The sequence below is a fragment of the Geotrypetes seraphini genome, chromosome 5, assembly GCF_902459505.1.
Source record: "Geotrypetes seraphini chromosome 5, aGeoSer1.1, whole genome shotgun sequence".
Lineage (NCBI taxonomy): Eukaryota > Metazoa > Chordata > Amphibia > Gymnophiona > Dermophiidae > Geotrypetes > Geotrypetes seraphini.
Genome location: NC_047088.1, coordinates 175161113 through 175175078, shown reverse-complemented (window position 1 = coordinate 175175078; position 13966 = coordinate 175161113). Strand labels below are relative to the sequence as shown.

Below are 13966 nucleotides of genomic sequence, written 5' to 3'. Positions count from 1 at the left end.
ATAACAGTTAAAAAAAAAACAAGCCACTGCCATTTTTTACTTTAAAAGCTAAGTAATCAAAGTGACGGATGGTCTAAGTAAGGCAGGCATTAAAATGGAGAGATAAATTTAACTTAGGATTGACTGTGTTTGTTAAATAGTCTATTTATAATATGTCTGATGGTGATACATGTTAGTAGAAGTCCCTACCAATATAGATTAAAACTAAATGGAATTGATTATTCAAGAAGATAAACTATAGAAGTTTGAAAAAGGAAAATTGAATTTGAAATTGATTTTCATATCTTGAGTCCAGTGAAGATGGTAGTGAAAATGTTCCTAGTGAAGTTTGATATTAAAAGTCCTGGGTTACACTGCTAAGGTCTTGTTAAAAACTTTAAAAGAATGTTTGTGATTTTTTAATAGAGGAGCTTTTTTTTAATTTTAGTTCAATAATTTTTATTAAAATTTCCATAAAATACAATACAATGCATCAAAACTTGAATTTCATACGTAAATATAAAAAATAATCAAGAAACAATATATTACAAATAATACTCATGAATGCTATCATAAATACTTCAATAAGACTGTGTGGATGGGCATCTCGCAAAACAAATCTTCATATTTTAGCAGGTGCAAAACTATAATAATCCAAAGGCGCCCCAACTTTATTGAACTTTTTTAACGCATTCAATCTTTCAGCAGCAACATGCTTAAACTTAGCAGTTATGCACACATTGTTCCACCAGGTTATATATTCAACCTTTGATACATCCTTCCAGTGTTTTAAGATAATTTTAATGGCCAAATTAAGCAATATCTTTAATAATTTTGATAGATCTTCAGATATTGGTTGTCTAAGTCCAAGATGCCCCAGCACCATAACTTCTAATGTAAATGGTACATTAATTTTCAGCAAAATAGAGCAGCTTTTTTGAAAATAATATGCATACCTATGCTCCTTTATTATAAAATAGTAGAAAATTTGAGCTGATCCTAATCTAGTGATTTTAGTATGTATCATTAGTAAAGTGTCTGGTTCAATCCAATTTTGTTCATGATAATTTAGCATGCAATTATAACTACCACCCTCCCACCCAACTGAAATTTTATCAATGATTTGCCACCATAGATCTTGAACAGAATGGCCCTTCTCTAACCAGTGGTGAACTAACAGAGCTTCCAAATTTTGTGTGACTATCTGTGACTTATACTCTGTAAGGCGTAATTTAAACGAGTGACTATTTCGTCTCACATAAAGCAAAAAGCATGGATAAATTATTATATAGACAGACTACAAAAGAACTGTCACATGTGGTAGCTAAACAAGAAAAATATTTCTTCTTTGTGGAAGGAGCAACCCAATGATCTCCTGATAGTTTAAGCGAGCACCATTCACAATGTCCACAGGGCTCTTGGGAAGCATGTTCACTAGCCTCCTCGGTTCTCTGATATGAGGGGATGCTGAAAAGTTGTCAGCCCAACCAACTCCCTAAATTCTGAGTGTTATTTTGCCACTGTAGCTGAAGAGTGTTATTTTATTTTGCAACGTGCCAATTTGCAGACTCATATTGTTTCAGATCATTGATGGAACCATGTCAATTAAAAGTGTGGAATTTTCTAGTGTGGCATTCCAAACCGTCATGAAGTTTCTATTTCTGCAGAAGAAAACTCCAAAGGAAATCCATGAATGTATGATGCAAACATTGAGTGACAGTGAAGAACTGGTGTGCAAACTTTCAGCGTGGGGATTGAGACCGAAGATGTAGCAAGGTCTGGGATGCCTCAAACAGTGTCAACTCCTGAAATTGTTGACCATGTCCATAACCTGATTTTGGTAGATTGGTGAATACTGGCTAAAACAATTGCTGAGACACTATAAATATCCAGGGAACATGTTGGGTGTATAATCCACAAGCAGCTGAGAATGCAGAAGCTGTCAGCCAAGTGGGTGCTCAAATGTTTGAATGCTGAAAAGAAGTATCGTCGAGTAGACGCTTCCAAGTTGATCTTGCAGCATTTTCAGTGAACTGGTGCCAACTTTTTGGAACAACTATTTACTGCTGATGAAACATGGTTACACTGCCTTTTTGTAGTTACTCAACCACATTCAAAGCAGTTTACATACAGGTACTCAAGCATTTTCCCTATCTGTCCAAGTGGGCTCACAATCTATCTAAGGCACCTGTAGCAGTGGAAGATTAAGTGACTTGCCCATGGTTACAAGGAGCAGCGCGGGATTTGAACTCACAACCTTAGGGTGCTGAGGCTGTAGCTCTAACCACTGCACTACACTCTTCAATACATATCAAAATAAACACAGCTGATTACTTACCTTTTGATGTCAAATCACAAAAAGTCATTCCTAACCATAAAATTACGACACAAATATTTCCAGTAATGTTTGTTTATAAACAATCAAAGAATGTTTATAAATATCATACATTGCAGGATTAAATAAGTAACTGGTGCAACAGTTGAATAAAGTTCTGTGATCTAGAAAAATTCGAGGTGTTTCCACAATTTTGGCCACGAGTGTATATGAAACTATGCTGGCTGCCCATAACTGCATGGATCAAGTTTAAATTAGGTTATCACTGCCTTTAAGATCCTGACAGGCAATGCCCCCGACTACCTAACAGAGTTGGCCATCCTACTCCAGAGTTTCTCCGACAGATATTCCACCAGAAATCTTTTCCACTTAAAATTCCCAATATGCAACAATATAAAGTCTACCAGGAAAATTACCTTATCCATCCAAAATAAAATAACAGCAGATTTTCATACTGCATAACCATGAGTTTGATGCTGTTAACAAAAAATTATGTTAAGAAAATACATATTATAACGTGAAGAATGCAAAGGATCTAATTAGTCAGAAAGTTTGAAAACAAAGGTTTTCTAAAATGTTTGCAAGAGCTGGATTGAAGCAGCAGTAGACGGAAATCTTTATCGTAATAAGCTTTATCGTATAATCAATTAGCAAAATGCTGGAACCAACTACCACTTATACTATGATCTTGTGAATGGCCTTATCCCTGTACCTGCAGCAGCCAGGTTCTTTTCCTCCCCTTTTCGGCGGTAACAGTTATCGTGTCATTTTCTAACTCAACACATATCTTAGTCATTGGCTCATAAAGACTTCAATAAGTAATTAAATCACCATGATATAGGAGGAGAAAGATTGATATGCACAGCTCAGGAGATAGACTTGGGGGTGATGGAATCTGAGGATCTCAAGATGACCAAATAATGCAACAAAGCGATGGCCATGGCAAGATGCTGGGTTGCAAACAGAGGGATATAACCAGCAGAAGAGAGGTGCTGATGCCCGAGGCCCCACTTGAAGTATTGTGCTCAGTTTTGGAGGCCATATCTTGCTAAAGAGAAAAGTGATGAAAATAGTATGGGGTTTGTGCCACAAGATGTATGAGGTGAGTCTTGATGGCCTGAAGATGTACACTCTGGAAGAAAGGAAAAACAGGGGTGATATGATACAGACAATCAAATATTGGAGAGGTATTAATATACAAACAAACTTTTTCCAGAGGAAGGAAGATGTTAGAACTATAAGACATGAATTTAGACTGCAGGGGGCATGACTCAGGAAGAATATCAGGAAGGCTGTCCTTTTCAAGGAGAGGGTGGTAGATGCCTGGAATGCTCTCCAGTGGAAGGTGGTAGAGACGAAAATGGGAACAAAATTTAAAAATGCAATGGAATAAATATAAAGGAATCCTGTATGGAAGGCATAGAATGAAACAAGGTTAGCAGTGATTAAATGGCCACATTAATAATTGAGAAGCAGACTTCTATTTTGATAGATGCCCTGAAAATGACAAGGACAAATTAAGTATCCATATTTATCACATCATATCTTATGAGTTTACCTTGTTGAGCAGACTGAATGGACTGTACAGGTATTTATCTGCCGTCATCTACTGTTACAGTGAGAATTTGTCCACAACTTCTTGTTTAGTGTTATAGGGTCATCTCTGTATAACACTATACCTATTCGCCTACACCTTGAATCATCCATTCAGAAGTTTAAGACAAGATTAAAAAATTATTTCTTTGAAAAAAACATATTACCCATGAGAATTAATTATTCTGGGTGTGAAAATACCTAGGACAGAGCTGCAGAACCTGGATTGAAGTGTAGATTCCGCAACCCTATCTTAATTGTCCTATCGATATTGTACAGTTTCTGTCTTTGCCACTACTTTTACTACCTTATATCTTTAGTATTTTAATAATATTGTACACTGCTTTGTTGGTATTTCAATAGGCAGTATATCAAGCTTAATATACCTGAAACTCAAAACTAATGTGACGAGCACTGGAATTGTTGATATAGGCTGTTGCATAGACGTACTCTGCAGAACAGGTGAGGTCTGTGTTGGAATAGTGCTATACTATTCCAACACAGCTCCTGTACTATGTCATCTACGCAGTTTGCACTGGATGTGTGCTGGAACAGCTGCATAATAGAGGTCAATTGTTGGTACTTGGAATAAGGAAATACTGCACCGATATGCTTCCATTTTTCAAGCCTCTCGGAAGTCGCCCAAGGATGATGTCTTTCCTTCAAGCCTGGCTGAGTACTCAGGACGCAGCTGCATTAAGGGCCTGGAAACCTCTGAGGAAAGGTGCCAGTTTAAGTATCATCTGGTGGTCCTCTTGGGTGACTGGACTTTTGAAGCCACTGAACCAGGAGATTGAGGGTTGCTCTGTGGAAGATTCTTGACTTATATGCACAGAGCCTACAGACTTCTGCAGAGGAGACTTCTGCATCTAAAGTAGCCTTTTCTCAGCTTTGTAGTGCTTGCAAAGGTGATGTGAAGCAATAATGTAGGCTTGAGAAGACACATACAATGCTTACATTTACTTTGGCTGTACCCAAGACATTTGAATCCTTGGAATGTGTCTGAACCTTCATGTGTCTGAACAGACATGCCAAAGAAAACAAAACAAAGTAAAAGAAAATAAGAATACAATGAAAAACAACATTAGAAGAAAAAGGCACTGTATAGAAAACAATTACTGTATCAGGAGAAATTTAGATAGTGCCTTTTCAGAGTAGAAAAAAACAAAACTCAGGAGCTGAGGAGACTTGCATGTGGGAAGGGCCAGGCATGCTCAGTATAAAAGTATATGCTTCAGTATAAAAATCTGAGCTCAGGGAAAGCTGTCCTGTCCCAGCAACGTGTGATGATATCATCCATTTCTGCACCTGACAATCTTGCTTGGTGAAGGAAATCATTTGTATAACCCTTTGTATCACACACTGTGTGCCTCCTGAGAGGCAGGAGAGGTGCTGGTGCTGGCTGACTGGCAAGAGGCACATCCTATAGGCAATCAGCCAGTGCCAGTGCCTCTCCTTCTAAGGGCCTTTGCTGTGGCTCAATAAAGTTTGTGAGATACTTGTATAACCTCACATCACAACTGTTCATCACGCTAGTCCAAATTAAATCACATGCTAGATGTTGAACTTGTTTCTCTACAAAAACAAACTGCAATATTTACCTTATTAACAGTGTACGTCCACTTCGATGTCTGCACTGGAATCCAAATAGATGACCCTAAAAGTGTAGTAATAATGTTTCATGTTGGATTTTGATTTAATTGACACACCTTCTCTAAATCCAGGATCCATGAGAATTGCAATTCAGGTACTGTAATTATTTCCATGCCCAAGGGACCTTACAATCTAAGCTGTATCTGAGCCAGCAGCGGGCAAGCTGACTTGCCCAAAGTTCACAAGGAGGGTTAATGGGAAAAACAAGATTTTAATTTTAGCTTCCTTGGTTGTCAGTCTACTGTCCTAAACACTAAGCTCCTTCATGCTTTTAAGTCTTGACTTAAAATAACTAAGGGCTCCTTTTACTAAAGTGCGCTAGTGGTTTTAGCGTGCGCTACAATACTGCACGCACTATACGCTAACGCCTCCATAGAGCTTGCGTTAGTATTTTTTGTTTAGCGTGTGGTTAGCGTGCGCTAAAAACGCTAGCACACCTTAGTAAAATGAGTCCTAAATCTTTCCTGAAGTACTATGGTGTGTGCAGCATATCTGCAGAAAGGACAGGGGTCGGGCTAACCTATTACATTAGTACTTTACACCCCACCTATTAGGAAATGTGAAAAAAAATGTACCCATAAAATTAATTGCAATTCAAGAAAAATACTTTTAAGGTTGAACATTAAAATAACTATGAAGCACTTCATTTTGAAAGCCAGCAGCTGGCAAGCTTTTTTTTTCTTTTTTTAAGACAACACAGAAACAAAAAAATTAAGGCAGATAAGGACCATATGACCTAACTAGTCTGTCCATCCATACCATCAGCTCTCCCTTCGAGATCCAATATACTTGTCACAAGTTTTCTTAAATTTAGATACAGTTTTCATCTCTATCACCTCCACTAAGAGGACATTCCATGAAATCACCACCCTTTCCATAAAGTAGTAATTCCTTAGGACGTCCCCTTTCACCTTCATCCTATGATCCCTCATTCCAGAGCTTTCTTTTAATTGAAAGAGACTCATCTCATGTACTTTTAGGCAATAAGAGGTATTTAAACATCTCTATCATATCTCCCAAAGTAGACATAATGAGTTCTTTTAGTCTGCCCCCACATGCTTTATGATGAAGACCACTGATCATTTTAGTAGCCAGCCTCTGGACTAACTACATCCTATGTATATCGTTTTTAAGCAATACAAAATATCCCACATGAGGTCTTCCTGGCAATTCCTCTCCATATGTACCCAAGCATCCTTCCAGCTTTTGCCATTGCATTTTCTGCCTATTTGGCCACCTTAAGTCTATCACATATAATCATGCCCAAATCCCACTCCTCTTTTGGGCACACAAATTCTTCACCTCCTAAACTATATTTTTTCCTCAGGTTTTTGCAGTCCAAATGCATGACCTTGCATTTTTTAGCATAAAGTCTTAGCTGCTACATTCCAGGTCATTCCTCAAGCTTCATAAGGTCCTTCCTCGTGTTCACCCTATTGCGGATTTTGGTATTATCCACAAAGAGGCAAACCTTACCAGACAGCCCTTCAGCAATATCACTTACAAAAATGTTAAGACCTGGCCCAAGAACCAAACCTTGGAGCACACTACATGTTAATATTCTTTTCCTCAGAGTGAGCTCCATTTACCACTTCACTATCCTCTGTTGCCTTCCACTCAACCAGTTCCAAACCCAGTCAGTCACTTTAGGGCCCACACCGAAGACACTCAGTTTATTTATTAGTTGTCTATGCAGAACCATGTCAAAGGCTTTGCTGGCAATCACAATTGTTATTGAATGTTAAAAACATATTGACAAGGTAAATGTGCATAGGAAAAACATATCTAATTCATTCAGTCTGCCCAGTTATTTTGTCTATACTGCTAAGAATACATCCCAGATACCAGCTATAATGCGTCACCACTTGCAAGATTTTCCCTTTTCTAAGACCATCTTGTCTTCCTCCTTTGTACTCTCTACCTTGATAGAAGAGCATGCAAGATCCCCACTTAGCCTCCTCCAGCACCCATCTCTCTATGTCTTACAAAAATCTTATGCAACTAGACTATTGTAATTCATTATACAAAGGTATCCAGAAAAAAAGAGCATAAATTACAGTTAGTTAAAAATACGGCTATTAAGTTGATTATAGGCCATAGGAAATTTGATCATGTTATACCTCTTAAAATCAGCACACTGGTTACCCATCTTTTATCGCAGTGTATCTCAAACTGTGTGCCTCCTGAGATTTCAGATGTGCTGCGACACACTGGGGAGGAGGAGAGGCGCTGGCGAGAGGCATGTCCTATAGGTAATCATCTGACTCTGGTGCCTCTCCTCTCCGTGCTTCTTCCCTGCTGGCACCTCCTACTGGCGACTCAGAGCCCATTTGGAGGGCCTTCATGCATGCACAGATGTTGACATGATGATATCATGCATGCATGTGATGTCATCATAGTGACATCCGTGCACTTACGGTTGCCTCGAGCCACAGCCACTATGTTTAGAAACACTGTCTTATTGTATTATTTATAAAAACACTTTTATTAGTTTTTAAAATTCATGCTGCAGACGCTCCCTCTTATCTTAATAGATATTTAACTCAATATGTTCTCTTCAGAACTTTAAGATCTAATAACCAAAATCGTTTTGGGGGCCCTATATTTAGAGAAATTTTTTTAGACACCATGCATAGTTCAATTTTTTCTGTTCAACGACCAGAATTATGGAACTTAAACTTCAGACCTCTCAATCTCTTTAAAAAAGATCTGAAAACTTTTCTGTTTTCAGATGCCTAAAAAGTGCTATTTTTACAAAGTTGCAAGTTGAACTTGGCTAGTTGGACTACTCTTTAAGACCTTCCCTCTCCTTATGCGTTTCCCAATGTCTGTTTTTTTAATCTTTACTATCCCTTAATGTAATTCTTCCCTTTATTCCCCGCAGATTCATGTTAAGTTTTCATACACTGCCCATTTTTTATAATTATATTGTAAGCCACCACCCGTGACATAGTGGCGAACTTTGTGGATTATAAATTAAAGGAATCTATTCTCTCGTTGGCATGCTCTAAGGCACCATTTACTTGGGATACTTATTCCATTGAAATATACCAGGATTTAGCCACAACCACACTTTGGGGGACTGCAAGAATTGCAACCCTACACCTGCTATTTGGCAGATGAAAGAATAAAATATAAATAGCAGTATCCATTTGCACTCAGCTTCTATTTGGAGGGAAAATTATATACAGTGCTCAATGCAAGAACCGAATACCTTTTCCCGGATATACCAAATCCTCTTATTAAAGGATTTGAGGCAACTATAACCCAACAATCATCAAGAGGCCTTCTTACACCACACTCTAGTGGCAGCAATCCACTAAGGGAAAGGACCGTCTTACTAGACATGCCTCCGCAGCTTCAATGGGAGCAGCAACACAATCAGGACATGGTTGATTATTCCAAAGTACTTTATAGTGCTACAGTTTGGTATACAACACTGATTTAATTTACAGTGACTGTAATACTCTGGACGTTTCAAGTTGCTTCTGGGGTATGTGCTACCTGCCCCAGAGAGTGATTCATGAGTGAATTTAGAATACTTTAGCTCAGTGTTCTTCAATGACCAGTCCGCAGACTGGTGCCGGTCCGCAGAAATTTCTTGCTGGTCCACAGGGCCGGTATATTGCTCTATGTCGAAGAATTTTCTTATTTTTCGTAGATTTCTCATGGTTAAAAATGCTTTCTGGATAGTCTTGTTAATTTGTATCTGCATTGTGCAGCATCTATCTATCATCACTCCTAGGAGTTTAAGATCGGACATGTTTAGGGTATTTGGTGGCATTAATTTCTAATTCTGAAATGGAAGGGGTTTTGGCCTTTTCGAGCAAAAGAAATTTTGTTTTGTCTGAGTTTAGTTTCAGTTTGTGGTCTATCATCCACTGCTTCTAGTGTTTTTTTCAGTTTTTCTGTTGAGGTGGGATCTGAAGAATCAAAGGGGAGGAGTATGGGGATGTCATCTGTGTAGCTGAAAGATGTTACATTTAGGTTATCTAGAGTGGTCCCAAGGGAGGACATAAAGAGGTTGAAGAGTGTAAGCGACAGTGGTGACCCTTGTGGAACTCCACAGGGGTTAGACCATAGTTCTGATTTAAGATTGTTTGATTTTACTCTGTAAGTTCTTGATTTAAGAAATCCATGGAACCAGTTGTATATCCTGCCTGAGATCCCTATGGCTTCAAGTATCTGTAGTAGTATGGAGTGGTCAACCAGGTCAAATGCAGCAGAGAGATCAAGTTGAATTAGCAGCATCCTTATGCTTTTGGTTAGGTGCTGTCAGGCTGTGTCTAGTAGGGTTGCTAGTAGTGACTCTGTGCTATGGTTGGATCTGAACCCTGATTGTGAGGGATGAAGTAGGTTGTGATCTTCCAGTTAGTGAGGTATTGAGCAACTAGTCCTTCTATTAGTTCAACATAGATTGGTATTGAAGCGATGGGTATGTAGTTGGAGGGGATATCTATCGGGCCTTTATGATCTTTAACAATTGGGCGTGATTATGATCTTTCCTAGATCCTGTGGGAACAGACCTTCCGTGAGCGTGGTTTGTATCCATTGCATGAGGCTAGCTCTAAATTTGGGGGAGGCATTTGTTATCAGATATGTGGGACAGTTTTTCAGGTTGCATGATGCTTGACTGTATTTTTTGTAGAGTCTGTTCATGTCAGACCAATGTACTACTGGGAAGTCGGTCCAGTTTCTGTCAGCTGCTATGGCTTCTCCTATTGTAGGGTTTGTTATTATCTCGTCGAGATTGGTGCATATGTTGATGAAGGAGGTCCTGATCTTAGTAATCTTGGTTTTGAAGTGGTCTGCAAGTTGGGTTGCAGTTGGTGGATGGTTTCCTTGTGTGGCTAGGAAAGGTTTGGTATCTGTAAGGTTTTTTACTAGTTTGAATAGTTTTTTTGTGTCTAGGGCCTCCATGCCGACCAATTTGGAGTAGTAAGCTTTTCGTTTTTCCTTGAGTTTGACCTTATATTGTTTTATTAGGCTTCTCCATGCTATTTTAGTGTGTTCTTGGTTCTTTTTTCTCCAGTCTCTTTCTAGTTGTCTGTAATGCTTTTTGAGTTGGAGAAGTTCAGTGTCGAACCATTTGTCAGACAGTCTGCAGATTCTGTATTTTGATTTTACTGGCGCTAGCTCATTCAGGATTGTTTCACTTAAGGTTCGCCATTGGGACATGAATTCTTTGGTGTCTATGGTATCGATTGCGAGGTCTGCTTTGTCCCAGAATGTGATGGGTTCGATTTTTTTGGCGGGTTTTGAAGGGGGTTTTGTGGGGTTGATGTTTGTTATTGCATTGAGCCCAGTTGATGTTGAAGGTGTATTTATAATGGTCTGACCAGAGGAAAGGGTGCCAGGCTCCGTTTGTGATGTGGATTTCAGGTGTGTGAGGGTGTTGGGTCATGTATGCAGCGATATCTAGTTGGTGGCCTTTGTCATGTGTGGGTTGGGGGTTAAGAATCTGGTAGGCTAGTGCTTTGAGGTAGGATAGTATATTTTCAACTTGTTTGGAGGTACGGTCTTCTAGGTGGAGGTTTATGTCTCCAAGGAGCAGGTTATGTGTTGACGTTAGGGAGTTCTGGAAGATGGAGTCTTCGAGTACTTGTTTTTTGGTGATCCATTTTCCTGGTGTTATGTAGCAGAGAATGCAGCTCAAGGTACCTTTGATTGTGTCGTCAGATAGTTGGCAGGCTAGAAGATCCAAGTGGGGAGTAGAGTATTTGTCTAGAACTATTATGTTGAGGTTGTTTTTGACTAGGATGGCCAAACCTCCCCCTCGCTTTTTTTCTCTGCAGACCATCTCTAATTTGTATCCCTTGGGGCAGGATTCTGTTATGCAGGGGTCTGAATCGGAGGTAAGCCAGGTTTCGGCTAGAAATAGGCAGCCTAGCTGTTCTTTAACTATCCAGTCCTTTATTAGGTCTGCTTTTGGGCCTATCGATCTAATGTTCATATATACACAAGCTATTGAGGTGTATCTTGTATGGGGAATGGAAGTGTATTTTGGGTGGAGGAGGTTTCTCGGTTGTGGGCTGTTGTCCTTGGCTTAGGAGGTGGTCTTTTTCCCAACTGGGAGGGATGCTTTTATGGGTGAACGATGAGCAGTCTATCAGATTTCTAGGTGAGTGGAGTTTTCTGGATGGTTGAAGATATCTGTAGGTTTCTATCAAAACTGGGATAGGGAATATATAGTACCCTGTTGTTTTCCAATTTGTTAAAATCAGGAAGAGTAGTAAGAGGACTTGCATTAGTTTTGTTGTGCAGGGTGTCATTTTGTTGTTGTGTGAGGAGGTAGTTCTGTCTCTGCCTGTGAGCAGGACGCGGGGTATAGACTCCTGAAAGGTTTAGAACTATGTTGGAGGTTATGGAGAGGGGAGAACATAAGAACATAAGAATTGCCGCTGCTGGGTCAGACCAGTGATCCATCATGCCCAGCAGTCCGCACATGCGGCATCCCCCAGGTCAAAGACCAGTACCCTAACTGAGACTAGCCCTACCAGCGCACTTCTAGTTAAGCAGGATCCTGTCCAACCCTGTCTTGAATCCCTGGAAGGTGTTCTCCCCCACGACAGATTCTGGAAGAGCGTTCCAGTTTTCCACCACTCTCTGGGTAAAGAAGAACTTCCTTACGTTCATCCGGAATCTATCCCCTTTCAACTTTAGAGAGTGCCCTCTCATTCTCCCTACCTTGGAGAGGGTGAACAACCTGTCCTTATCTACTAAGTCTATCCCCTTAAGTACCTTGAATGTTTCGATCATGTCCCCTCTCAATCTCCTCTGTTCGAGAGAGAAGAGGCCCAGTTTCTCCAATCTATCATTGTACGGCAGCTCCTCCACTTAACCATCTTGGTGCTCTTCTCTGGACCCTCTCGAGTAGTACGGCGACCAGTGCTGTACACAGTACTCCAGGTGAGGGCGCACCATGGCCTGGTACAACGGCATGATAACCTTCTCCGATCTGTTCGTGATCCCATTCTTTATCATTCCTAGCATTCTGTTTGCCCTTTTTGCCGCTGCCGCACATTGTGCAGACGGCATCAGAACTCCCAGGTCCCTTTCCTGGGAGGTCTCTCCAAGTACTGCCCCGGACATCCTGTATTCATGCCTGAGATATTTGTTACCAACATGCATCACTTTACACTTATCCACATTGAACCTCATCTGCCATGTCGATGCCCATTCCTCGAGCCTGATTATATCACGTTGCAGATCTTCGCAGTCCCCCTGCATCTTCACTACTCTGAATAACTTTGTATCGTCTGCAAATTTAATCACCTCGCTCGTTGTACCTATTTCCAGATTGTTTATAAAGATGTTGAAGAGTATGGGTCCAAGCACCGACAGCTCCCTTCCTTTCTGCCCTACTGGGCTGGGTCTGCAGCTGTGCTCTCTTGTGGGCTCTTTGAAGGGTTGATGGGTTGGTAGAGGAGTTATTTTTTTTTTTTTGCTTTAATTTTAATTTAACTCAGTGCCTCTCATTTGACAACTCTACATGGATGGTTTAAATGCACAACAGGACAGGGCCCAATTTCTGGGTTTCCTTAACCAATGGAGCCTATTCAACTTATGGTAGATTAGTAACCCGGGACATTCCTCTTTTTCGCGTATTGATATGTGGTTTAGTGGGCTGTCCCAGTTGGGATCGCTTTCTGAGATCTCTATTCATCAGGCAACCTGGTCTGATCATGCCCCAGTTACTATGACCCTTGCAGCTAGTCCCACCAAAAATGGGTAGGCGTTATTGGCAATTACATGACTCCCTATTAATGGATCAGGATAATATCACGCTCCTGGAATCTCAGTTGAGAGATTTACTAGACCTTAATGATACCCCAGGCCTAGTGCCAGCTACCCTCTGGGAATCTTTAAAAGCAGTTATGTGAGGGAATATTATCTCCTTACAGGCCCACTTGACGAAAAATAGGAGAGAACAGTAGTCACATCTTAGAGTACAAATAGTGAATGTGGAACATGAGTTATGAAACGCGGGTGATAAAACCTTGCCTAGGACTAAACTGAAAGAGGTAAAACACCAAATGCTTGAACTACAGTTACGGAATATAGCAGACAATTTAAATAGACTAAAACAAAATTATTTTGAGTTTAATAAGGCTAGCCAGTTACTGGCCCATAAGCTTCGTAAACGCAGAGAACAAAATTATATTGCTGGGATTATAGATGAAGGGGGGGGAAACTATCTTTTGATACTCAGGTTATATACAAGCAATTCTGGAAATAGCACCCTCAGATACTCTGATTGATGATTTTTTTGTCTAATGTAAGACACTTTCACAACCTATCACATTAGAAGAGGTACTCTCGGCAATAAAGAATTTGCCTAATTCTAATGCACCTGGATTGGCTGGCTTTGGTAACAGATTTTATAAAAGCTTTGTTACCTTTCTG

The 13966-nt window shown here is 40.1% G+C and overlaps 1 protein-coding gene across 2 annotated transcripts in view; it reads right to left on the bottom strand.

Annotated features, from left to right (window-relative positions):
- PGAP1 (post-GPI attachment to proteins inositol deacylase 1) overlaps positions 1-13966 on the bottom strand; it is a 215526-nt gene that overhangs the window by 126982 nt on the left and 74578 nt on the right. For both annotated transcript variants that reach the window (XM_033946396.1, XM_033946397.1), the window contains exon 9: positions 5509-5564. In XM_033946396.1, the coding sequence (XP_033802287.1) occupies positions 5509-5564 (56 nt within the window). The remainder of the gene's footprint in view (positions 1-5508; positions 5565-13966) is intronic.